The sequence below is a fragment of the Panthera leo genome, chromosome B1 (genome assembly GCF_018350215.1).
Source record: "Panthera leo isolate Ple1 chromosome B1, P.leo_Ple1_pat1.1, whole genome shotgun sequence".
Classification (NCBI taxonomy): Eukaryota; Metazoa; Chordata; class Mammalia; order Carnivora; family Felidae; genus Panthera; species Panthera leo.
The window spans coordinates 38,686,090-38,711,920 of NC_056682.1; the positions used below are offsets into that span (position 1 = coordinate 38,686,090).

Genomic DNA, 25,831 nt, shown 5'->3' on the forward strand with positions numbered 1-25,831 from the left:
AGAATGACCAAGTCTTTGCTTTGAGTATGCTCTCCCTGACAACTGGAGGAATAGAACCTTCTTCAATGCTCCAGCCAAGACCTAACCTAAACTCAGTTCTAAGGGAGAGCTACTAACAAGGCCAACTATCTCAAGTATTTGTTAGGAAAGCAAACCACAGCATATACTCTGACCTACAGGTTAAAGAATCAGGCAAAATAATCCTAAAAATTTTATTTTCAATAACGTAGAGTCTGGAAGCTTTGTGGAAAACATGCTTTCAGAGAAACTAAGGGCTCTCATGATCCATTGGTAAAATCTGGCCTCATAAACCTTGGGATATCAAAAACACAGTAGGTATACCTGCCCACATGACAATTCCATCTCCAACATGTTACAATAAGTGGGGTAAAAAAAAAAAAAAGGATACTACTGATTTGGTAATTACTTTAATTCTGTAGTTCTGCTACAAGTTCCTATCTTGCTTTTGTTTTGTTTTCTTCTCTATCATGTAAGTTTAATTGTATTATGCTGCCCTCAGGTGTCCATTTTTTTATATGCATGATTAGCAGGCAAAGTAGGATCCTTTGTAAATTTAGAAACCAAGATGCTGTCATATTCAAAGTATCCTTTCACAAACTCCAATCACAGAGCTAATGTAAGTATTAAAGAAGTTCAACGTTTAGGGATATCTGAAATATTACTTGGGCTTTTCCTGCCACTTGTGTAAAAACACTGCCATTGAAAAAGGAACTGAAGTGGTTTAAAGAAAAAATAAAGCAACTGATAGTAATATTGTAACACAGTGGCTCTCAAAATAGGATTCATGGATCCTGTCCCCAGTGTCCATGAACTCAAACCTAGTGTTATAATAATACTCAAAACATTTCTTTCATTCTCACAAGTTACAGTGGAGTAAAAGCCACATGACTTCTGACAAACTATAACCAACTAAATACAGAAGCAGAGGAGTTAGTTGTCCTCTATTAAGCCAAATATGAAAGTCTCCCCCAAATATTTTAAATGCTATACTTTTCACTCATTTTTTGTTTTTCTAAGTATATTATTATTAATTAAAAAGAATTGTTATCCCCATATGATTTCACTTATACATGGAATCTAAAAAACAAGCAAATGAACAAACAAATAGGTGATGGGGATTAAGGAGGGCTTTTGTGATGAGCACCCAGTGTTGTATATAAGTGCTGAATCACTAAATTGTATACCAGAAACTAATATTATGCTGTATGTCAACTAACTGGAATTTAATTAAAAACTTAAAAAAACACATAAGTGTTTGTAAAGTTAAAAAAAAAAAAAAACAGAAACAGACCCATAAATACAGAAAAGTAGCTGATGGCTCCCAGAGGTGCAAAGGGTAAGGGGATAGGCAAAACAGGTGAAAGGGTGTGGGAGATACAAGCGTCCAGTTACAGAATGAATACATCACAGGATAAAAGGTTTAATATAGGGAAAATAGTCAAGAGTTTGTTAATAGCATTGTATGGTAACAGATGGTAGCTACAGTTGTAGTCAGCATATCATAACATACAAACTTGTCAAATCACTATGCTGTACACCTAAAACATTGTGTGTCAACATAACATTGTGTGTCAACTATATTTCAATTTAAAAAAAAAGGTACAGACTTCTAATTATAAAATAAATACCTCATGGGGATGTAATGTACATCACGGTTAATACTGTATTGAATTTTCAAAAATTAAGAGTTGTAGCTTGGGGCACCTGGGTGGCTCAGTTAGTTAAATGTCTGACTCTTGATCTCAGCTCAGGTCTTGATCTCAGGGTCATGAGATCAAGCCCCAGGTTGGGCTCCACACTAGGTGTGGCCCTACTTTAAAAAAAAAAAAAAGAAAGAAAATTGTAGCTTAAAAGTTCTCATCACAAGGAAAAAAACCTGTTTTGGTAACAAATGTTAACTGGACTTATTGTAATGATCATTTTGTAATGTATACAAATATTGAATCATAATGCTGTACACCTAAAAATACATAAAAAATAAAATTCACTCATTTTAAAAGAAAAAAGTATGCTATTCATTTAATAGGCTTATTAATGCTATTTTAAAATAATTTAATATTTTTAAATCTTATCCATTTTAGTTTAACATAGTAAATAGTAATGGATATAACAAAAGTTCTTTGGGGACCTCAAAAAAATTCAAGAGTAAAAAAGGATTCTGAGACCATAAAGTTTGAGAAGTACTAGAGTAGCAGACAGATTTTATCACAACTTCATAGAAAGTGTTTCCTCTGAAATTTGAGAAGATAAAAGAAAAGACACTGACCTCATTATCAAATTACAAAGACTAAACTCTACTTTTAACTTGTCACAGAAAGACAGACATTAACTTAAGCAGTGGGATTAAAGGTAAGAAGTTTGTTTACCTTCCTCACCCTCACTTCTCCTTGTCTCCCCAAAACATTTGCAGGAAAAAAGAGCAAAAACAGATTTAATATTGCATTTCATCTGCTTTCTTTTACCACTTTCTACTGTTGAGCTGTGCAAATGTGAAAAGTTCATAATGGTAAGAAGGAAAAGGAAAGTCATTATGCAGTGACTGAATAATGTATAAATTAGATAATCTGAGGTCTTTAAATGAGTCCCATTAACCCAACTCATATCTGTGTTATATTTTCCATGTATGAACCTATTCTAAAAAAAAAAAAGTGAAGAAAGAAAGAAAAGGAGAAGGAATTGGCTAGGGAGGAAGAAATGGAGGAAATAAAAAAAGGAAGGGAGGCTTTCATTTTGAAGAATCACAGAAGCCAAGAAAATCTACCAGTGCATGATTAATTTTGACATACTTAAAAAGGCATTCCTACTAAAATCTAGGTAGCTGTCAATTTGACCAGTCATTGTATTTTAAAGGTCATTTCAAGATTGAAAAATCTGGGATGCATGTGTGGCTCAGTTGGTTGAGCATCCAACGCTTGATTCTGGCTCAGGTCCTGATCTCATGGTTCATGGGATCAAGCCCCATGTGGGCTCTGCCTTGACGGCACAAAGCCTGCTTGGGATTCTCTCTTTCCCTCTTTCTCAGCCCTTCTCCCACTTGTTCTCTTTCTCTCTCTCAAAATAAATAAACATTAAAAAAGTAAATAGATAAAATAAAATTGGAAAATCTGAAATCAAGAAAGTTTTCTATAAAAACATTTCCACAGCTGATGGTTAAGGTTCTTAGGCTATCCCCCAAATGCTCATTCTGAAGAAAGGAATAGTAAGAGTAAAACTGAATCCAGGGCCCCACCAGAAACCCTTGGCAACTTTGAGGCTAGACCTGATGCTTCTATGAACTTTCAGTATCACTGAGAAGCTCCTGGGATGAGAGCGCACTAGAAGTCACTGGGGCTAGGGAGCTCCCAGTGAGGTGAACAGAAAGACTTGGCACCAAGGAGGTGGAAAAGAGGTAAGGGAAGGAGGCTGTGCTGGCTGAATGCAAATTAAGAATGAGGCTAGAATCTATAGTTGGGTAAAACTCAATAAGGAAACAAATGAATGCTAGGGATGGCTTTCCTGGCAGAGGGCATCAAGGATATGGGGCAGACAGGAAGAGAAGGTATAGACAAGACAGCTACCCAGGACAAAGGGAGAGCAGCAGGCAAAATTCACTTAAGACAGCTGCCAGTTATAAAAATGATAATTACAGACACAGAGACTTTTTAAGGATATTAACTACCTATCAACCTTAGAGGTTTGTGGTGCTTTTGAGGCACAATATAAAAAGTAAAAGCATTAAACAATTCTTATAATAGTCATTTTCCACTTATGATAATAAACCAAATATTTTACCCACCATTTAAAATTCTGTGATCCTACAGAGCCAGTCTAGGAATTAAAAACTCACAATTACCAATGCAGTTTACAAACTGAAAAATAATATACTCCTATGACCTATGTCAAACTGAACTCCACATATATTTTTAACATTATTCTATTACAAAAACTATATTTTACCTTTGATTTTTTTCTCCCCTCTACCAGTATGGTATACTAACTGGGTTTTATCCCTTATTCAACCTATAACCTAACACCAAAAACAAAACCAAGACAACACAGTAAAGTCCTGCCTCATACATTAAATTCAGACCTCTGAGGATGATATTAAACACACCTGGAGTATTCCAAAGACATTTATAGGATGCCCAGCCTGAGCCAGATACAGCCACCACTCCAGAAGAACCACAGTCCTCAACTCCCTTATACCTGTGGAGAGTGAGCTGGCTCTTGCCAACACTGAAAAGCATAGTGGACACCTTGGGTAAAATTGTTAGTAAAAATACCAAGCCACAGTATGAAAGGGTAGCTTCTGTCATAATATCTTCATTAAAAATAATGTCCTGGCTACTGCCTCTGACTATGGCCTGGCCCTGCACAGCCATTGTCTTATAGATCTCTTTTGACTTTTAGTTGTGAAATTCACCTACTGATTGTGTACTCATCTATCCTACACTTCATTACAACTCAATCTGTATCTAAAACTTCCTTCCACCTCAGAGTCCTGCCCTGGTGAGAAGTGCCTGCCTATTGTCCTGTCCCTGCCACCTGCCTTTACCCCCAGTGATAATCCTGCCAGAGGGCTGAATCTCAACTATGATGGAAGTACCAAAAGCACATTTGAAGATTAGTCCATAAAATAAATAGGCCTGAATTTATTCTAACATGACAAAATCCTTTTGCTCAAACTATTTCCAATAAAATACAAGGCTTTAAAAAGAAAAAGATTTTCATATTTTCAACTCTTTCCATGTTCATAGTTCAAACAACATGTAATACAACTTAGTTTCAGTATAGCAAGAGAAAACCACACTCTAGAGTTTGTTTTAATAGAAATTTATCTGTATGTGCAAAAGTTTAATTTACATATGTATTTCATAGATAGAGGCATTTTAAAGAGATTACTTAGCAAATTAATCATGTGACCACAATTATAACATATTTATCTAAAAGAATAAGCCACATGCAGACAAATAAGAGCCAGTCAATACTATTGCTAAAATAATGATACATCATTCATATTTTAAAAAAAATAGACACAAAAGGGAATCAGCATTTTTAGTTCCAATTAAATTATAACATCTGAATGAATTTCTCCCCAAAATATTGCATACGCCTTAGATTTTTTTTTCCTAGCCTACTTATTAGTGAAGTTCAATAATCCAACATATAATTAAAATAGCTCTCCAGTGCTTTTCCACCTTAGCACCTCAGTTACCTGCTACCATTCTTCAGTTAAAAGGATTAATGGAAGTTAGCCTAGCCAACACTCCAAAAATGAGATTTGACTTCCATGAACATCTCATTCATTTCCCATCCTTAACCCAAACGGCACAGAACTTGGATAGAGTAGAGACACTAAAAGAGTTTGTTGAATGATAAAATAAATTAGAAAAAGAAAGAAAGAAATTCCAACATGTAACACTATATTAGATTTATTACATTAGTATACATTCTATTGTTTTATTAGTAAGAAAGTTAGCAGAACAAAGGCCCATATCAGTGCATTTTCAATGTATCATTCCTTAGAGTAAATAAAGCCACAAGAAAGATTCACAAAGTAAAGCCAAAAGAATTCCCAAGGTATGCCTCCCCCACTGAAAGCATGAGAACACACTTATCTTGGTACTTCTTAAAAAGGTCATGCTATCATGGCACAATGGTATGAAAGAAAAAGAAAATGGTTTATTAGTTTACTCCCCAAGAGGATTATTCTGACATTGGACTGAGTAATGAGAGGTGATGGCCTAGGCAGTACAGCCTAGGAAGGTGAAAAGGGGAAAAGGTTAGAAATGAACCACTTTATATTTTGAATGGTTCACCTTCAAAGGGGCCATGCTAATAAGTCAAACAAACATGATAACAAAAAATCAGGCAACCATGATGCAAGAGAAGCTACATCCAGAATTATGGATAAAAACTTACCACCTAGAAGGAAAATTTATTTTTTAAATGAATCCATAGTTTGAAGATAAGAGAAACACATTTTCATATGGTTAGTTCTCATGATAACAACTATCTATTTTAACAGACTTTTAACAGCATGCATTGTAAATAAGGATTAAAAAAACTCTAGTATACAAAACTTAAACAACAGACAACCCTAAGTATAAAGCATACATTTTCAAAAACAAAGCTAAGAACTAATAATCATTAAATACATGATTTTGATGATATACAGAGATTTACTTGTACTTATAATATTCTCCCTCTTATATGTAATTCTGCCACCACAGCCAAATATTAATTATGTATGACTGGCATAACTCAAGCTAATAATAAACTGTTCATTTGTTTGCTGTCTCTTACTGATAAACTCTTACATTCTAGTTGCCAAAAAGAAGTATGATGCTTCATTTAATCTCTTTTCAAATATTCAAAGGAGGTATGAAGACAGCAAGAGCAAATCCAAGATCTGTGGTTCTGAACCTATGGGCTATAGACACTGGGGTGCCCATGCCTAGTTGGATATCAAGCATGCTGACTTATCTGAATAAATAATAAACCTCACACCTTTATCTCCTCCTGTTTCAAATTATTGTGATTAATAAGTTACATATTTATTTGAAAGTATTATTAAAGCAATATTAGCTTTTTAAAAGGTAATTTACCTTTTTTTTTTTTAACATTTATTTTATTTTATTTTTGAGACAGAGAGAGACAGAGCATGAACGGGGGAGGGGCAGAGAGAGAGGGAGACACAGAATCAGAAGCAGGCTCCAGGCTCTGAGCCATCAGCCCAGAGCCCGATGCAGGGCTCAAACTCACGGACCGCGAGATCGTGACCTGAGCTGAAGTCGGACACTTAACCGACTGAGCCACCCAGGCGCCCCGGTAATTTACCTTTTAATAGAAACCAATCTCGCATCTAGCAACTTCCACAGAAGTTCTATGAGATCCTCAACCTTTAAATAAGAATTGATTCTTTTTTTTTTCATTACACATTTTCTCAGTCAACAGACACTAAATGTGCAACCATCATATATGGATGGGACCTCAAAATAACTCATGTGAAGAAGATCCCTCATGCTGGGACTCTCTGATTTAGACCAAAGTTATATGTGGACAAGAGCACTCAAAATTGTCTCTTTCAGCTAAAAGGTTGAGAAATTTAGTGTGAAGAAAAGAAGGGGACAGAATTGCAACGTTATCACAAGACAGGGAAAGAGGAAAGCAGGGAAAACTTGCTTCACTGGTAAGAGAAAAGCAGAGGTCAGGACTATCCACTGATTGGTCCTCCCCTTGGCAAGCTGGATGAGTTTAGATTCTGATCCTCATTTCAAGGCTCACTAGTACCTTCATTTCCATAAGATGTATTACAGCGCTATTACCCCAAAATGTCCCCTGAAAAAAATCTACATTCTTAATCTCTATCATCTCTGGACACATGTTATGCATGTCTACAAGTCACTAAGTTATTCTAAATTCACCTGATGCAAACTGCAAAAGGAATTTCTTGGTTGAGTATCGTGAGATTTGTGAAGGCAGCGTTAAACTAACTGTCACTAACTACATCTCCTCTTCAGTCTTCTGAGGGTAGAACACTTCTTTCCCTTCAGTCCATCTTAATGGCCCCATAGAGCTCCATTTTGCCTAAGGAAACTATGTGGCCTTTTGAAATAGGAAAACTAAATTGGACTGATAACTGAGTTTTAGTTCTTTTAATTGTAAGATAAATCATATAGCAAATCAAGGGATGATTTAGATTCTTTAATTACAAGAAACCTGGTTTTCTCTTCAAAATAAATGGACTGGAGACTATGAAAAAGTTTTTGTGCTAAATAAGTATATATTAGCCTATATTAAGCTAAAACATTCTTATTTTCTCTAATATAAATAGTTTAAGTAAATGCTAAAATTCCACATCTATAAAAGGAAAGCTTGTATAATAACTATAAATTTAAGTTTATTCTACATCTTAAATACAAGAGAAAATAATTATATCATTTTGATATTTTAACTGGTAAAAGACCAGGTGAGCTGAGAAATGTAGAAAAGGCTGAGTTCTTAAGACCCACTACTGTATTTGGTGAAAACACAGTCAACATTTTCAGATCTAACTTATATCCCCTTTCCATCAGATATCAACTTTAATAGCTAACCAAAAACAAAATAAAACAAAAACAAAAAAGTAAAAGCTCTGCCTCTGCCATCTACTGGAGAAAGAAGATACAGAACACACACATTACAGATAAAACAACTCCAGACATGTACATGATATCGTATTCACTTAAAACTAAGCTCTGTGCTAGCATGTAAAGTAAGTTATTTCTTCTTCCAAAGATTTATGTTTACCTAGCTGTCAAGTAGAGAATGAAAGAAAGGGCAGCAGATGATAAATATGTATGAACACAAAAGCAAAGATAAGCCCGAGACATTTTAATTTGTATAAGACATCTTCACACACCTACACTTACATGGCCATGGAGATCTGTGTTAAGAAGCATCATTGCACAGGTGAGGCAATGGACTCCATCTAAGGGGAAAGACAAGGAAAGAAAGCATTAATTCACTATTTCCTGTTGGGCTTGTTATTATCATTAAATAGCATACACTAAGAACCTATGAAAACACAATAATGTGGCTAGGCACAATTCATCATATTTGGGGAGACAAAAAAATAGATAAAAATAAATTACTAAAGGGACTTCAGTGACAAAGTTGGACTCTACTGCTGGTAAAGTATATTATTCTTACCTCTCTGGAGGGGTATTTGACAGTACACATTGTAAGCTTTGAAACAGTAATCTTTTACTTTTGACACAGTAAATCCACTTACAGGGCTTTACACTAAGGAAATAAGGATCTATACAAAATAGAAGGATATCCAAAGAAACATTGCTTACAATGGGGAACAAGTAAATAAAACCCTCCAAAAATACAACTGTTATGTTTAAGTCATTAAAAATGTTGTCCAAGTATACATGTTTAAATAGAAAAATATTTCATAGTAAATTATTACATGAAAAATGCACTGTATGCAGTATAGTTCCATTTAAATATAAATATATCTAGAATAATACATAACAATATTAAAAGATTATTGTCTCTGGATAGTGAGATAATTTTTATATTTTTATTTATATTTTCTTAATTTTTTGAAACACAAGATACAGAAATTAAAATAAACCATTTTCTACTATTCCGTCTTTTTTAACTTTCTGAGAGGAAAGTAAATTAAGAAAGAAGCAAAAGTTAAAGGAAACCAAGATTTGGGTCTTTCATTGTACTGTCTGGGTATTAGTTCTCTGGCTAAAAAAGAGGAATAGTTATCCTTTTTCGTGACAATTCTTTAAAGGCAACATGTAGGTTACTGGCACAGGATACTATGGATCAGACAAAAGTAAAATATTGGAATAATCTTAAAATATTAAAAAATTAAATATTCAAAAAAAATGTTGTTCAAACCAGAAGGATCATTTCACACTTAGATGGAAACATTGCTCTCTCTTCTTACTTTATAGAGGAAAAGAAAAGGCAATAAGAATTAAGCTTCTCATTTCCAAACCTTAGAAATACTTCTCCTCATTCTTTTCTTGCAATTCTCAATCCAAGTATAGCTGTCCATAGCAGTTGCAGATGCAGAAAAATCTTACTAATGAATGCCAAATGTACAGAAAGGCCTTTCTAATAACTGAATTCATGAATGAAAGAAAGCTTATTTGGGGGCACCTGGGGGGATCAGTCAGTTAAATGTCTGACTCTTGACTTAGGCTCAGGTCATAATCTCACAGTTTATGAGTTCAGCCAGGCATTAGGCTCTGTGCTGACAGTGTGGAGCTTGCTTATGATCCTCTCTCTCTCCCTCTCTCTCTGCCCCTCTCCCGCTCTCTTTCAAAATAAATAAACTTTTAAAAAAACTTAAAAAACAAAAAGATAGCTTATTTTTCAAAGTATGCCTTTGAGTATAGTAGGTGATTTCTATTATTAATGCCTCTAAGGAGATGTTACCAAATGCCCAAAAGTATATTCATTCCACTTCCAGCTTATTATTAAATTTTAAATACATTAAAACAAATTCCTTAAAAGCATCTAGAAAACTCAGCAGCCAACTCTAAAATATCCCTATCAGTTGAGGGTACACATCCATATTCCTTCTTTCACTGAGGACTGCTAACATCTTATTAGATATGAAGAAGGTTTTAATAGAAACAACTCCCTTTTTATCCCTTTCATTCTCTACTCCGTGATTACAATAGGCCTAACTATAATCAAAGAAAGGACTAAAGAAAATTAAGTTCCCATTTTACAGAGAAGAATGTGACTTTAATGATCAGATGGTTAGTTAATTTAGCTATAGCCTGGAGGGTGGAGACCAGAGACCTGGGGAATAATCACTTTAGTCAATATTACGTACACTTAACTGGCAATACTGAAGCTCAAAGATAACTGCCATTTCTAATGCATCTAGTCCTAGTGATCTCTTCCAGAATCTGTGTTTATGAAAATTCTCCAATTGCAAATGAAAGCACCTGACCTCAAATCATGAAAACTTTGCTTTATTGCAGGATTTAACATGGAGGAAAAACCTCTCTTGATAGGGTACATCAACAATTAAATAGCTTAAACTTGCTTTTTAAAATTAGTACAATAAACATAAACTCATAGTTCATTAAAATCATAAACCAAATTCAGTGGTCAGTGTTGTTACAATGAATATCAAACCAAAGCACTGGAGACACACCACAAACTCCAGTGAGATTTGTAAACGTTTCCAAAAATAACCACAAATTTAATAAGCATACATGCAAGGGGTTTAGGGTCAGATGTATAGGAAGAAGAAATAGGAAAACGAGCATTTCATTAAAATGTGCTTTGCATGTAAAATCTCAGTGACAGCATGAGCAACTTAAAGCATCCTGTCATAGTATGGAACTGGAAAACTAAGTAAAAATTAATTAAAAGAAGAATAAGGAATATCATGCAGTCATTACATATCATGCTTTTTAAAGAATATTTAATGACATGAGAAAACGCTCACAATGAAAACGAAGGACAACAGGAAACAAAACTCTGTAATGATTCCAATTTGACATTAAATATTTCACAAACTGACTGGAAGGAAATAAATCAAGCAGTTAATAATAGTTATCTCTAGATAACTAGATGATTTTCATTTTCTTCTGTATAATCTTCCATATTTTCCACAATAAAATATAACTTTAATAATGAGAAAATAGCCCTTGTTTTTTGAAATACAAACATTTCCATCAGATTACCTTGTGAAGCAATAGTGTCTGGGTTACAGTAAAAATATCTATTGGAGAAATGTATTAAAACTCTCTCTCGTTCTTGAGTTTCTCCCACAAGAGAAAATGCTTTAAAGAAATACCTAAAAAAGAATTAGGGGGAAAAAAGTGAAACTTTAGAAAACATTACCATACTCTATGTTTGACAATTAAAATTACTTCATATAGGGGTGCCTGGGTGGCTCAGTTGGTTAAGCATCCAACTGTCTCTTATTTTGAGTTTATTATCTCAAAAATAAATAAACATTTTAAAAAATTAAAATAAAATTAATTCATATATAATAAGAAATTAATTAGGGGTGCCTGGGTGGCTTAGTCTGTTAAGTGTCCATTTCTTGATTTCAGCTCAAGTAATGATCTCATGATCCGTAACACTGAACCCCACACCGGGCTCTGCACTGATAGCACAGAGCCTGCTTGGGATTCTCTCTCTGACCCTCCCCTGCTAGCTCTCTCTGTCTCAAATAAGTATACAAATAAAGAGAAATTAATTATATGAAGATATTCTACAGTTATTCTTTCACAAAATCATTTACTATATAGCCATTCAATATAAATTTATTTTATTCTATAAAATGTCAATATAAAGATGGACAAGGCAATAACAATACCACCTTGGGAAGGTGGTAACTTCCCATGACTAAATGACAAATAGCCATTTAAAAGATCAGTCAGATAAAAACCAAAGAACACTTAAGGCTGAACCTACAACCATGAAGGCTATGTTTTAAAACTATACATGGATCACAGTTTATCATTTTGCTATATGATTATACTTGTCATTGACACATTGTTAAAATTACAATTATATTATTTTGTGTATAGTAGATTTCTCTTATTTTATTTTGCCTATTATCATATTATATTATTACCTTTTATATGGGAAGGAAATTGGGAGCTAAAACTATAAATTATTTCTTGGGTTAGGAATAAATTAATGTATGTATAAAAATTTTTTGAAAAATAAAAATATGCCCAGAACTACACACCAATCTAAATCTGAGTCACTAAGAGTACTGTCTGTTATGGATAAACTCAGATGACCCTCACTAGACAAAGCACTTCCCTAAGTATGAGATGAATAGAAAAAAAAATCCTTTAAAATGTTCTAAAAAATCTTACTGTGGAAACATACATAAAACCTTATTTCTATGATGAAAATGTTGCTGTCTTAGTTTGTTAAATCTAAATTACACTGACCAAACTTTAATTTTTCATAACTTTTATAAACCACATCAGAAAGTAAAGCATAAATATAGATCTTTCCTCTGCCCTTATTTGTTTTCAGTGGAAAAACCTATGAGTGCCATCAATTCATGCAAAGTGCCATAGAATAAGTCATTGTTGTGCATTCTAATCCAAACATCGTCACTTCACCTCCCAAGGCACAGTTTCCTGATTTATAAAACTAGAGGGTTACACAGATGATCTCAGAATTCCTCCAACCTCTGACATGTTAAAAAGTTTTTAAGAGTAAATGCTGACTAAGTTTTACTTTTAGCAGTGGCTCTTAGAAATTTACAATACAATAGTGGTGTGAAAAGTGAGGATCAGTGTGTTTATGACACTATTTTGAATGGATCAGCAAAAAGTGCTGAAACAGTTTTGCAGATATTTTCTGATTATTATGTGGATAGTCGTTTTTATTCCATTCATGAGTTAATACCAAAGTATCACCTTAAAAGGCTACTTGGCTATTGTAAACAAATGCTTAGGGAAAAAAATGTATAATTCTACAGCCTGTAAAACTGCCTTTTTTTTAAACTGATCATTCAAAAACCAAATTCCCACAGATTCTACTCCTCCTCGAGACTTACTTTGTCACTATTCTTTACCACATCATCTGCTAGATGCAAAATATGAGTTCATATATGATTTCATAAAAACAATATATTTTTCTTTCTGCTATATAGTTTAATAACTATAGAATAATCTGAGCTAAGATTACAAAGTCACTATGGGTTTTAAAAAAAATAAAAATCACACTTTAGCTTCAGCATTACTTCTCTTCTCAGAATTAATTTTTGGAGGCAAAAAAGAACAGAAGTGATATTTAATCATACCTGAGAGACTGATCCAGTGTCATTCCTGTAAAATCAAAAAACTTCAGATATTCTTCTGCAACTAGTTTGCTAAATTCATTGCTATAAGAAAACAGGATAGACTCTGTTATTAAAGTTGAAGCTATTAAACAAGACAACACACACGGACACATTCAGACACCAGCCTTGGTACAGAACGTACTTCTTGCCTAGGTGCTTTGCGACATCTGATCTTTTGAATCTGTCTAGTTGATAAAGGCGTTTGGCCAACCTTTTGGCTGCTTCTATGTTGCTGCTGGTACCATTACTGAGACTTTCTGAGGTCTCCTTTTCCAGAATTTCAGTGCTCCCCATCTCAGAATGAGTCTCTAGTAGTGCTGTTTTTACCCCAGCATTGCTGTGAGAATTGATAAAGAAGAAAAAAATTAAAAAGATTTTTCTTATGTGACAAAAAAAGGAAAAGAGCTGATAAAATTATCATATTGTAGCAATAAATGAAAAACTTTTAAATGGGATAGTTTTAGGCTTAATTATTCATAAAACTATTTACAGCAATATATTTCAATGTACTAAAGAAGTGATTGCTTAAACCCCTTATGAGCAGTTAGGACCTTTACCTTTTTAAAAATACAGAGGACTCTAGCTACCTTCATGTTTCTGTGAGTTGTATCTATTGATATTCACTGTATAAGTAATTTAAAAGGAAAATTTTCAAATATTAATTCACTTAAAAATAATAAACCCATTTCATGGCATGCCTGGGTGGCTCAGTCGGTTGAGCATCTGACTTCGACTCAGGTCATGATCTCACGGTCTGTGAGTTCAAGCCCCACGTCGGGCTCTGTGCTGGCAGCTCACAGCCTGGAGCCTGCTTCGGATTCTGTGTCTCCCTCACTCTCTGCCCCTCCCCCACTCATGCTCTGTCTCTCTCTCTCTCTCTCTCTCTGTCAAAATAAATAAACATTAAAAAAAATGTAAAAAAAAATAATAATAAACCCATTTCAAGGATATAAATATTTTATTAAAAATAATTTTCCAAAATAATAACATAAAATTTAATGAGAAAAGCAATAATTATTTCGATTTTTTACATATTTCTTTCATAGTTGGCTTACTAGAAGACAGCTGGATTCTCACTGCCACTTCTATATTTAATTTGTAAACAATAATATTGTTTTGGTTGAAATATATTAAGAAAATCCAGGGATACCTGGGTGGCTCAGTTGATTAAGCATCCAACTCTAGATTTTGGCTTAGGTCATGATCTCCTGGTTCATGATATTAAGCCCTGCACTGGGCTCTGTGCTGGCAGTGTAGAGCCTGCTTGAGAATCTCTCTCTCTCTCTCTCCCTCTCCCTCTGTCTCTCTCTCTGCCCCTCCCCTGCTCTCTCATGCTGACTCTCTCTCAAAATAAATAAATAAACCTTAAAAAAAAAGAAAGAAAATCCAGCTTATTAGTTGGAAAAATAAGAAGTATTTTAATCTTTTACAGATAATTTTATTATTTTTTTTATAGGACACCAAAATAAAACAAGGGATAGTTTCTTAAATGTTAGTTGCAATAAAGTATCAATTAACCTTTTGTACTCACATTAAAATTTGTCTTACACTTTACTTTTTCTTACGATTTTATTTTTAAGTAATCTCTACACTCAACATGGGGCTCAAACTCATGACTCCAAGATCAAAAGTCACATGCTCCAGTGATTGAGCCAGCCAGGTGCCCCTGTCTTACACTTTAAATGGATCTTTTACCCAGGCATGATTCTGCATCATACATTGGTCATTTGCAAAATATGTTACACATTTCACTATATAATAGTTTTAAAAGTTACATTTATTAAACGCCATGATTATCTTCAGAAAAGTCTTCAAGTATTGAAAAGATATCAAAGTTTTGGTGGCAGACAGAAATATTCCAAAATTCTAATTTTTGACTGAAAGCTCAAATTGTATTGTTGGCAACAAATATAGTCAGTAGTTTTCTTAAAGTATTAATAGACTCACTCTATCAATTTTTGAGAAAATGTTTGCCAATAATCATAGTTTTTCAGTTACACTTTGAAGGAAAACTGGCATTTCACAAAAAGCAACTAGTTTGTAACTCACAACTTAATTACATGTAAGGCTGTCCGAAGGAACACCATCAGGAGAAGAAGTGCTTTATGCATATTTTCCATTTCATCACACGTGAAAATAAAAAGGAATGGCTAAAATTAACAGCACAGGAAACAACAGATGTTGACAAAGATATGGGGCAAGGGGAACCCTCTTGCACTGTTAGTGGGAATGCAAATTCGTGCAGCCACTCTGGAAAAAATAGAACTACACTACAACCCATCAATTGCACCACTAGGTACCTACCCAAAGGATAAAAAAATACTGATTTGATAGGGCACACGCATCCAGTGTTTATAACAACATTATCAACAGCCAAATTATGGAACGAGCCCAAATGTCCATTGACTGATGAATGGATAAATAAGATGTGGTATGTATATAGAGTGGAATATTACTCAGCCATCAAAAAGAATGAAACCTTGCTGTATGCAATGGTATGGATGGAGTGTATTATGCTAAAGTGAAATAAGTCAGTCTGAGAAAGACAAATCCCATAAGATTTCACTCATATGTGGAATTTAAGAAACAAAATAGATGAACATAAAAGAAAAAAAAGAAAGGGAGGCAAACCAAAAAACAAACTCTTAACTATAGAGAACAAACTGAGGGTTGCTGTAAGGGAGGCAGATAGGGGGATGGCCTTAGGTGATGGGGATTAAGGAGGGCACTTGTGATGAGCACTGGGTGTTATATGTAAGTGATGAATCACTAAGTTCTACTCCTGAAACCATTACTACACTATATGTTAACTAGAATTTAAATAAAAACTTGAAACAAACAAAAAAGGTATGTACAAAAAGGTTAAAATGTAATTATTTTGTACTGCTTTATAAAGGAATTTTTAGGTGAGTTTTGTTTCTTTGAGTACATGGTAATGAAGAATATAATAACAACTTGGAAAGTTTGGTGCCACTACCTTTGTGTTAGAGGCCCTCCCTAAGGAATGTGGTGAAAACCTCAAGACTAGGAAAGGCAACCTGGCTATGTGTGTGTGTGGTTGACATTCCTCAAGACTCTGTAGCATAGACCGCCCATGCAGACTGTATTTTACCATATATGGGAAAGAAAGGAGCAAAACTTGTACAAAAAGCAACCCCCCACTGCACTTGGGGCTCAGCCTTTTGGGTCTTAGCCCATTGAGCCCATGCTGGCATCAATAAAGCTGCTTCCTAGAAAGAAAAGCCTGGGTGTCCAGACTCTCTGTGTGTGACTCACTGCTACACCTTGATTTGTGCTAAAGCCCCCTCCATTGTTTTTGTACCATCAGTGTAAATATCAATATAGTGAAAAAGGAAAATAATGCTGTACTCCTATTATAAAATAGCTTTGACCTCATTAACCTCCTGAAAGAGTCACAATAAGCCCCACTGACCACACTGTAAGAACCTCTGCTCTAGAAAGGGGTCACAAATTAGAACCTGGCTATAGAATGCTACATAATGCATTTGTAACACTAAACCAACAAGAATATAGTAACTTCCAAATCCTCACTTTAACTTGGAAAATAGGCAAAGATGTGTTAATGATAAACAACTATGCTTACGTAGCCTTCCAATGTACTTACCACAGACCCTAAACCAGACACAGTCAGAATTTTTCTGTAATGAACCAGACAGTAAATATTTCAGACAAGGCCTCATAACGTTTCTGTCATACATGCTTCTTTCTTTTTGTTGTTTTTTTCTTTTTTTCCTTCAACCTTTCAAAACTTAAAAGCCATTCTAGGCTAGGCTGAACAGGCTCACAGGCCTAATTTTGTGTGTTTTTGCTCTATCCCATAGTTCTTTAACTTAGCCTGAATTTATAAGTAACCATTTATTGTCTAAATCAGGACACTCTGAAGAAGGAACAGGGATAATAAAATCATTAAATACGTAATTATAATTGTTACGAAGTTTGAAAGAGTCATTGCCAATAAAAAATTAGTTGTAAACTTACAGCATACAATAAATGACAAAAATCATTATAGCAAAAATGAATAGATTTTTAAGCAAAATTGCTCAATCTCTATTTTTGTCACTTATTCTACCTAACTTACAATATCCCATTTCCTACTACCAACTAGCTAAGTGGCAGCCTCACAGATTCATGTTCACTATCACTCAAAGGCAGTTCCAGCCACTGCACACCAAGTAGCTCCCAAGGGCTGTGCAGTCCCAGACCTCCCCAACCACTGACAGACCTGAGGGAATTCAATGCCCCTTGCAACTCCTCTCCAAGCTCCCTTATCAGCAAGTCTTCCACATGCCGTCCATGAAAGTCAGTGATATGGGGAGGGAAAAGAGAGAGGTTATCCCACTTTGTCTTTTAGACTCAACTATGTGAAAATGATGAGGGAGCATAAGGCAAACTGACAGGCCCAAATACTCCCTACTCCCAGGTGGGGTATGTTTACTATTCCTTAGGCACTCCTGGCTGCCCAAGAACAAAGGAAAAGGGGAAAAGTAAATGGTTAACTGATAGAGATCACAGTCATGCAGGACATGGGTCTCCATCAATTTACAAATATCTTAGTAAATTACAAGAAAAAGTCAGTCTTATCAACAGCCTAATCTCCAGAAACCTATAGATTCACTCAGTTTCCTGGAGCCCCAACATCACCTCTCCATAGTGATGTGGGAAACAAAGGCAGAAGGAAATGGCAGATAAAACTAAATTTCCTTATAACCTGAAGCCCACTGACAACTACTTGAGGCTAGCAGAGTAAAACATTTCTCCAGGAGCTCCCAATGTCTTATTGTTAATGCTTTGTTGAGGGAAAAACAACCTTAGCTTGCCAATAGCGAGGCCTCCAGTACCCTGTGAGGCTTCTTTAATATGAAAAGCTCTTGGAAAGTTCCACTTGATTTTTACCTCCCCTCAACTCCCAATTATATAACCAGTCTGTCCTCGTGGTCTCTGGAAGCTCTTCCTGCCCAGGGGTCCTGTCCCTTACTTTAATTAAATTACCTTTTTTGCACCAAAGATGTCTTCAAGAATTCTTTCTTGGCCATCAGTTACGAACCCCACGAACCCCACCATCATCCCAAAAACTCATCAAAAATTCTGTTCAATGCACATTTCAACTTCACACATTCCAGAGGAAACTGCAGAGAAGCTACAAGTACCAAGTGGAAGCTTATCAAACCCAGACTGACTTCATTTTTTAAAGTCAAACTAAAATGTTAAACCACAGTCAATGCCAGGACAACACACAAACTGGAATTGCTCTAGGCAAACTAAGATGTTTGATAATGCTTCTTTAAACAATTAGCCACCTTAAACAGTTTTCCAACAGAAGTAGATGCCAATTAAAATAAACTGCTACATTATGATGAAATCCTCATGCAAGTACATTTAAGTATTTTTTCATCCTAAACCTTCCTCTACAGAGTTACCACCCACTTTTATAAAATTTATCCTATCAGAAAGCTGAATGTTTAATTATATACAGCAAACCTATAATCAGTAAACTCATATTAGAAAATTCTTTTAAAGGGCAACTTACATTTTGTGTTTTCCCACATAAGTGGTAGAAATGTAAAATATTTATTCTAAGAACTGTTTTAGTTTCAATCAAGTAATTTTTTTATAATTATAAAAGAAAATCCCTGGAGTTGTGTTCTCATGCATTCTCTTACTCTATATATTAACTATCGCGTGAAAAAAAGAAACAAGTGTCAAAGAATTTTCTTTTCAATTAAACTGCTACTTATTCTTTTCCATGACAAATTCATGGCATATATTTAATCACTCTATGTAAAGAGTATAATTATACTACATGTACAGTACTACAAAGATTTTCTTCAGATATAAGAGACTTATCCCAATGAACATATATTTTTTAAAATGTAGTGGTCAAAGTCATTCCTATTTCTTATTTTTCATTCCTCATGTTTGCTTCCTCTTTCTGCTCTCTTGCCTGTCCCAATCTATATCACCGCATTTCCCCCACATTCACAAAAGGAGGTAATTTTCAAATCTGTACAAGTCAGACTTTTCTGGATCTTCTTGAAAAAACCTTTAGTAAAAAAGAAATGAGGAATAAAGTGAAGATAAATACCTCCATTCCTAGGTGGTTTCATTCTGCCCCATTTCACAATTTATGAGATTATTTGAACAAGAACAGAGACTGCTTCTTTTAAGTCAGAAGCCTAGCAATACAATGGCAATACATACTCACCAGCAATCAGACAGACACCAAAAAGAACCCATCCCAGAGCCTAGCATGCCTGGGCCATACTTAATCTTATAAGCCCCTTCCCAGCACTCTTTGTTCCACAATTCCAGTGTCTGCTGGTCCACTAGGGCTTCTAAGGAACTAGCTCCCTATGAGGTCATATTATTATGACCTCATCTTCTTGGCAGAGTGCTTGCTGTTGGGGTTTGTGTAATGATTTTACAACCCCAATAAAAACAGGAACCAGAACACAGGGGCCACTGTATATCAACAGCAGAAACAACAATGGCAGCCCAGCCTTGTTCATACTTGATAAAGCAAACTGGATGATGCCTCTCAGCAGGAATAACACCCATTTTTTTTCCTAGGATAAAGAAGACATTGTCCACCTAGCCTGTTGAATATTAGATGCTTTCAGTAGTTTGAATTTTCCTTTTCTTGCTAGCTTCTTTTTTCTTCTTGATCAAGTAACTTTATAATCTCATAAGGTGAAATCCCTAATAGTCACTTAAATGTAGAAAAAACTTCCCAAAAGGTTCTCACTGTGTTCTAGAAAATGCTTCACTGGGGCCTGTACCTCATACCTCCAAACAAATGTGATATCATCAAAAGAATGATCAGATCATTGAGTCTGATCACCAGGCATTCTCATAACCTTTTTATCATACTATGATTGCCACATTTCCTAAAAAAAAAAAAAAAAATACCCACTTAAATCTGATTTTCATAAAACAAAAAAATAGTTTTTCAGTGTATCTCAAATACAGCATGGGACATACAGGGACATCACAGGGGACCTAAAAAAATCATTGAATGTTTATCTGAAATTCAAATTTAACTGGCCATCCTATATTTTACCTAGATTTACCTAGTAACGCTATCTTCTAAAATGTTTGTTCTAAAATTATTTGAAGACTTCCAATAATGGTGTTCTCTATCAACTGGTAGTGTGTTTCACAATCAGATTCCTTATGAGAATATTTTGACTTACTTATGTGATTTAATTTTTATTCTTACTATTGTTCTACAGTTTCATCAAGACCTTCTTCCAGTTGCCTATGATCTACTGATTTTCTCTAATGTCCTCTAAATGCAAAAGGAAAACCCTCTTTTCTCTGCATACTTTACCAGCCTGCATACTGCCACCAAAGCTGTAATAATATGTCTCCTTTATACAAATCCTACACAAGATAAAAATCTATATTCTGTAGCATGTCAGATTGTGGGGAAAATAAGTAAAGTTATGCACCATAAGATGGCTGACGGGACTAACATAAGCTCTAGTCTCTAGCTGAGAGACTCCTCTTCCAGGTTCTTCTTCCTACCCTGTTTGCCCTGTGTGCCAAATTACTACTAATGCATAATGCGGAAGTAACAGACGATAAATTGTCCCCCATTCTTGTGTTCGGGACTTAGACCTCTGGAGAGGGATCTCCTCTGAGCCTGCTGGTGTAAAATAAAACTCCGATTCACCAAGATCTCCAAGTGCCGCTTGATTTTTCTGCCAGCAATCCAGCCTGGTTCCATGACAAAATAAGAACATTCACAAGCTGACCCCCAACTGCTTATTTAGATTTATGATCTACCATTTTCTTCATGCTTGGGCCACACAAGAATATTAGCTGTGCCTTCTTGTTATCCTACCCTAAAATTCTGGGGTGCCCCATTCTGCAAATTCTTACTGATTCTACAAGAGCCCAGGTGAAATAACTTTTTCAAGAATCCTACTCCAACTCACCCCTGCAGCAGTCTCAGCCTGATAAATTACCTTTATTCTAGCTCTGCTTTTAAAAGTCCCATCTCTCTCACCTACTACAATCCTGAATTTCACTTTGTATCCCATCACAAGAATAGGTTGAAGTTATTCAATAGCCATCTGTTAGAAGGATCCAAGAATTGAGCAACTACCTGTGCCCACTGCCCCCACTATCCTCTATGCTATACTATCAATGACATGTAGCACTAACTTTCTAACTCATTATGACCAATCCTGAAATGTTCTAGAGGCACTGATGTCAGCAGAGGGTACCAGTTATGTTGCCTGATTTCATATTTACTTTGAATTTAAATTTTTAAAAATTCTTTAAACTTTTATTGAATATAACTAGGATTAAAAAACTAAACTAGGCTAAGGTGTCAAAGCATTTCCCGCCTCCATTTATAAAGTATACCTAGGGAATTGTGCATAGAAAACAACAACAAACAGCCACCTAGTTCAAATTTTATACTATATAAGCTGGGTAAAGGCCAGTCAGAAGAATCCCAAAGAGAGGAAAGAAATGACTCCAGTAGCAAGCAGAATGAAAGGGCCAGAGGGAGCAATACGACCCTGGCACCATTCTTCAGGCTGAAAATACAGATGGCAAAGGCCTGGAACCAACAAACTCAGGAAAGCTGGTACAAATGCAGAGCTTTCCTGGCCAGAATGAACGTCAGTCAAAAAGAGTTCTAAATAAGTCATAAGCAAGGTACACATAAAATCCTGAAGTCTAAATTGCCTTTAAGAAAGAAAAGGAGGGGTGCCTGCATGGCTCAGTCAGTTGAGCATCCGACTTCAGCTTAGGTCTTGATCTCACAGTTTCTGGGTTCCAGCCCTGCATCAGGCTCTGTGCTGACAGCTTGGAGACTGGAGCCTGCTTTGGATTCTGTGTCTCTCTCTCTGCTCCTCCCCTGCTCGTGTTCTGTCTCTCTCTGTCTCTCAAAAATAAATGTTAAAAAAAAAGGAAAGGAAAGGAAAGGAAAGGAAAGGAAAGGAAACGAAAGGAAACGAAAGGAAACGAAAGGAAACGAAAAGAAAGGAAAGGAAACGAAAGGAAACGAAAGGAAAGGAATTCTTCTTGGCCATCATCATGCAGGACATTTATTTTTCAGGCATTGCAGAGGTAGCACATAATCTAATCTTGGAGGAAATGTAAATGAGAAATTATTCAGAACAGCTACAACACCTCCATGGTACACACTCACCTTGCAGCATCTAACACTGATTAAGCACTTACTTTGTGCCAGCCACTGAGATAAGTGCTTACTAGAAACTGTCTAGTAATCCTAGAAACCATCTCTAATCCTCAATAACCTTATAAAGTAGGCAGTAGTACACCCATTTTCCAGATGGAAACTGAGGCACAGACCTGGACACGAACAATAGTACTCTAGTACCCAAGTACTTTATATCCTTTACTACTATAATTTTGCTACTATTAGGCATTTTCTGGTTTGTTTTTGCTGATTCAACAAATATGGTAGAAAACCCCAGGGGAGATAAAAATAAACAAACATAATAAATGAAAAAAATTACATATATATATATAGTATGTTAGAAGGTAATAATTGCTATGGAAAAATAATAGAACAAAGAAAGAGAGATCAAAAATCTTAGTTTGAGGAAAGGGGTAGATAATAGATATAGATACAGATAGATATAGATATAGATATAGATATAGATATAGATATAGATATAGGTATAGATATAGATAGATATATTTAAGTTTATTTATTTATTTTGAGAGAGAGGGGAGGAGGATGGCAGAGAGAGAGAGAGAGAGAGAGAGAGAGAATCCCAAGCATGCTGTGTGCTGTCAGCGAGGAGCCAGACATGGGCTCCAACTCACAAACTGTGATATCATGACCTGAGCTGAAATCAAGAGTTGGATGATAGACTGAGCCACCCAAGCAGCCATTTTTATTCATAAGGTGGTCATGGGAAGTGTGAGCAAATTGAAGGGTGGAGGTGTCATCAATTAACATAGGGAAGACCAAAGTTGGCACAGGTTTAAGAGAAAGAAGTTCCACATGAGGGAAGGGAAACAAAAATAATATAAAAACAGGGAGGGGAACAAAACAGAAGAGACTCATAAATATGGAGAACAAACTGAGGGTTACTGGAGGGGTTGTAGGAGGGGGGGATGGGTTAAATGGGTAAGGGGCACTAAGGAATCTACTCCTGAAATCATTGTTGCACTATATGCTAATTTGGATGTAAATTTTAAAAAATAAATAAAATTTAAAAAAAAGAGAAAGAAGTTCCATTTTAGACATATTAACTTTGAGGTCTCCATTAGATATCCAAGGAGATATGGGAATATGGCATATGTAATACTTTCACAAAAGACATGTGCCTGGGCCCTACTCCAGGGAATTTTCAGACTGTTGGCCTGAGGGGGGGCTTAGCATTTTCTTTTTAAGCTCCAAGATGACTCTGATGTGATATCAGGATTTTTAGCCACCACTGTAACCCATGAAAAAGCACTATAGGTCTGAAGAGGGGAAATGGAGAGATGTGGATTTTGATCAGATCAATTTTCTTTGTAACATGGGGGAATAACTGTAGGGAGACAAAACTGAAGGCAGAGAGACCAGCTAGGAAAGTTATCAAAATACTCTAGCTAAGAGACAAGAACCTGAAATTGAAAGATAATTCATACAAATATTAAAAAACACCTGCTCTGAATGAGATTTAGAAAGTAAAATGAAAGAACATAATAGTGATTTGGAATGTGTATGGAGTTGTGTTCAGAGAGCAGAAGGCTAACTCTACTTAGAACCTGAGCAGAATATGTTGGCCACCAACCAAGATAACAAATACAAGAGGAAGAAGAGGTAATGAGTGCAAGAGCGCACACACACATGCACATGCAGAAACAGGAGACAGAAAGAGAAAAGAGCGTTGAGTTTGGTTTGAAGATGCAGTAATATAAGGTGTCTATAGGACATCCAGGCAGACCTATCTAGTAGCCACAGCAATCATCCATTACCTGTGGGAACTCAATACAGGCATAGCAGTTACCTCCATCAATGTGGATGGGGTCACCTGGTGAAAGGCTGTAATATCTCATCTGACCAAAAAACCCAGAAATGTGCCAACAAAGAAATATGTCTAACAGTGTATTCATTTGAGCACAATTACACTACAGCAAAAGAATTAAGAGGTCTCCTTTCATTTATTAATGAGATTCTACATGCAAGTGCTTAGTTTGCCAGTCAGTAACAATTATTTATTTAGAAGATGCTAAAAGCAAGTATTTGCCAAAATCTCCAGTTAGTTAGATGGCCGAGGTTCAAACAATGGTTCTATCACTCACCAGAGTTGATAGTAAACTCATGATTCTCTGTGAGCCTCAGTTTTTTCATCTATGAAATGGAGATTAACAATACCAACTCCCCAAGGTGTTGTGAAGATTAAATGAGTAGATGCATGGTTGGCACAGAGTAAACCATAAATGTTAGCTGCCATCACCAGAGCATCACTACTTCTCCCTACATCCTTAAAATTATTATTTAGTTATTTGGATGATCACATGAGATAATTACATCAGGCAGTATTTTATTAAATGTAAACTGCTATTTGTATTGTATACAAATGTTCATTAGCTCTGAGTAGAAATTAATCCTTGACATCTCTAAAGAAAACTGCCTCAAATTTTTGACACTTACATAGAATACATCTCTCTAGATGGGACTGCATTTATATATGACTTCAGGAACTTTATAAGAGAACCATAAACAAAATCTAACTATAGAAACTCCTAATGGCTATTTCTCTGTTCAGCATGGAGAACATAATTCAGTTTCTAAAACTGAAGAATTGTAATAAGTGTCACCAAGAAGTTCTGCCTCCTTAGGATACTTTTTAAACTTCATTCATTTCACTCAGTCCTGCATTCAGTATTCCATACAAGGGCCCCAACGTACAAGGCAGTGGTACAGAAACTGATCAAATTTACCAATTTGCTTATTTACAATAAATAATTGGAACCTTTACTATTCTGGAGCCTTGAACTCCTCTGGGGGCATGATCCAGATGGTGCAGGTTTATTTTGTTGGTTTTTTTTGGTTTGTTTTTTGCTTTTTTTTTTTTGCTTTTTGCCTTTATGCCTTTTGAGATTTTGCTTTGTTTTGATTTTCCATATTAAACTGCAGCTTTTCTGGGTCAGCTCTCAAATGAGAATGTAATTTTGCAGAAATATTAACAAGTCAATTTTAATACAACTACATCATAAAAACTTGAGGTGAATCATGTGCAAATCAACTATTACTAGATGTCTAGCTTGATAAATAAGGAGAAAAATGATGTAAAAACATTTACATGTTCAGTATTTGCACAGAAGCTTCAGTGAATGAATCCATGAATCCCAATTCCAGTGGACAAGAAAGAAGAGTGAATCATTCACAGATGGACTAACTTGTTTTCCTAGAATGCTATTAAAATGTCACTGTATATTCTAGGTGTACATCTTTCATGAGATACAGCTTTTGGCTATGTTACT

At 35.4% G+C, this 25,831-nt stretch overlaps 1 protein-coding gene across 5 annotated transcripts in view; it reads right to left on the reverse strand.

Annotated features, from left to right (window-relative positions):
* Window positions 1-25,831, reverse strand: part of PSD3 (pleckstrin and Sec7 domain containing 3) — a 727,438-nt gene that overhangs the window by 338,657 nt on the left and 362,950 nt on the right. For 4 of the 5 annotated variants that reach the window (XM_042934671.1, XM_042934669.1, XM_042934672.1 and 1 more), the window contains 4 exons: window positions 13,491-13,685; window positions 13,310-13,390; window positions 11,217-11,329; window positions 8,415-8,473 (listed from right to left, as the gene is read on the reverse strand). In XM_042934671.1, the coding sequence (XP_042790605.1) occupies window positions 8,415-8,473; window positions 11,217-11,329; window positions 13,310-13,390; window positions 13,491-13,685 (448 nt within the window). Of the gene's footprint in view, window positions 1-8,414; window positions 8,474-11,216; window positions 11,330-13,309; window positions 13,391-13,490; window positions 13,686-19,571; window positions 19,722-25,831 lie in introns of those variants that run through there. The other variant, XM_042934674.1, reaches the window with a different exon arrangement.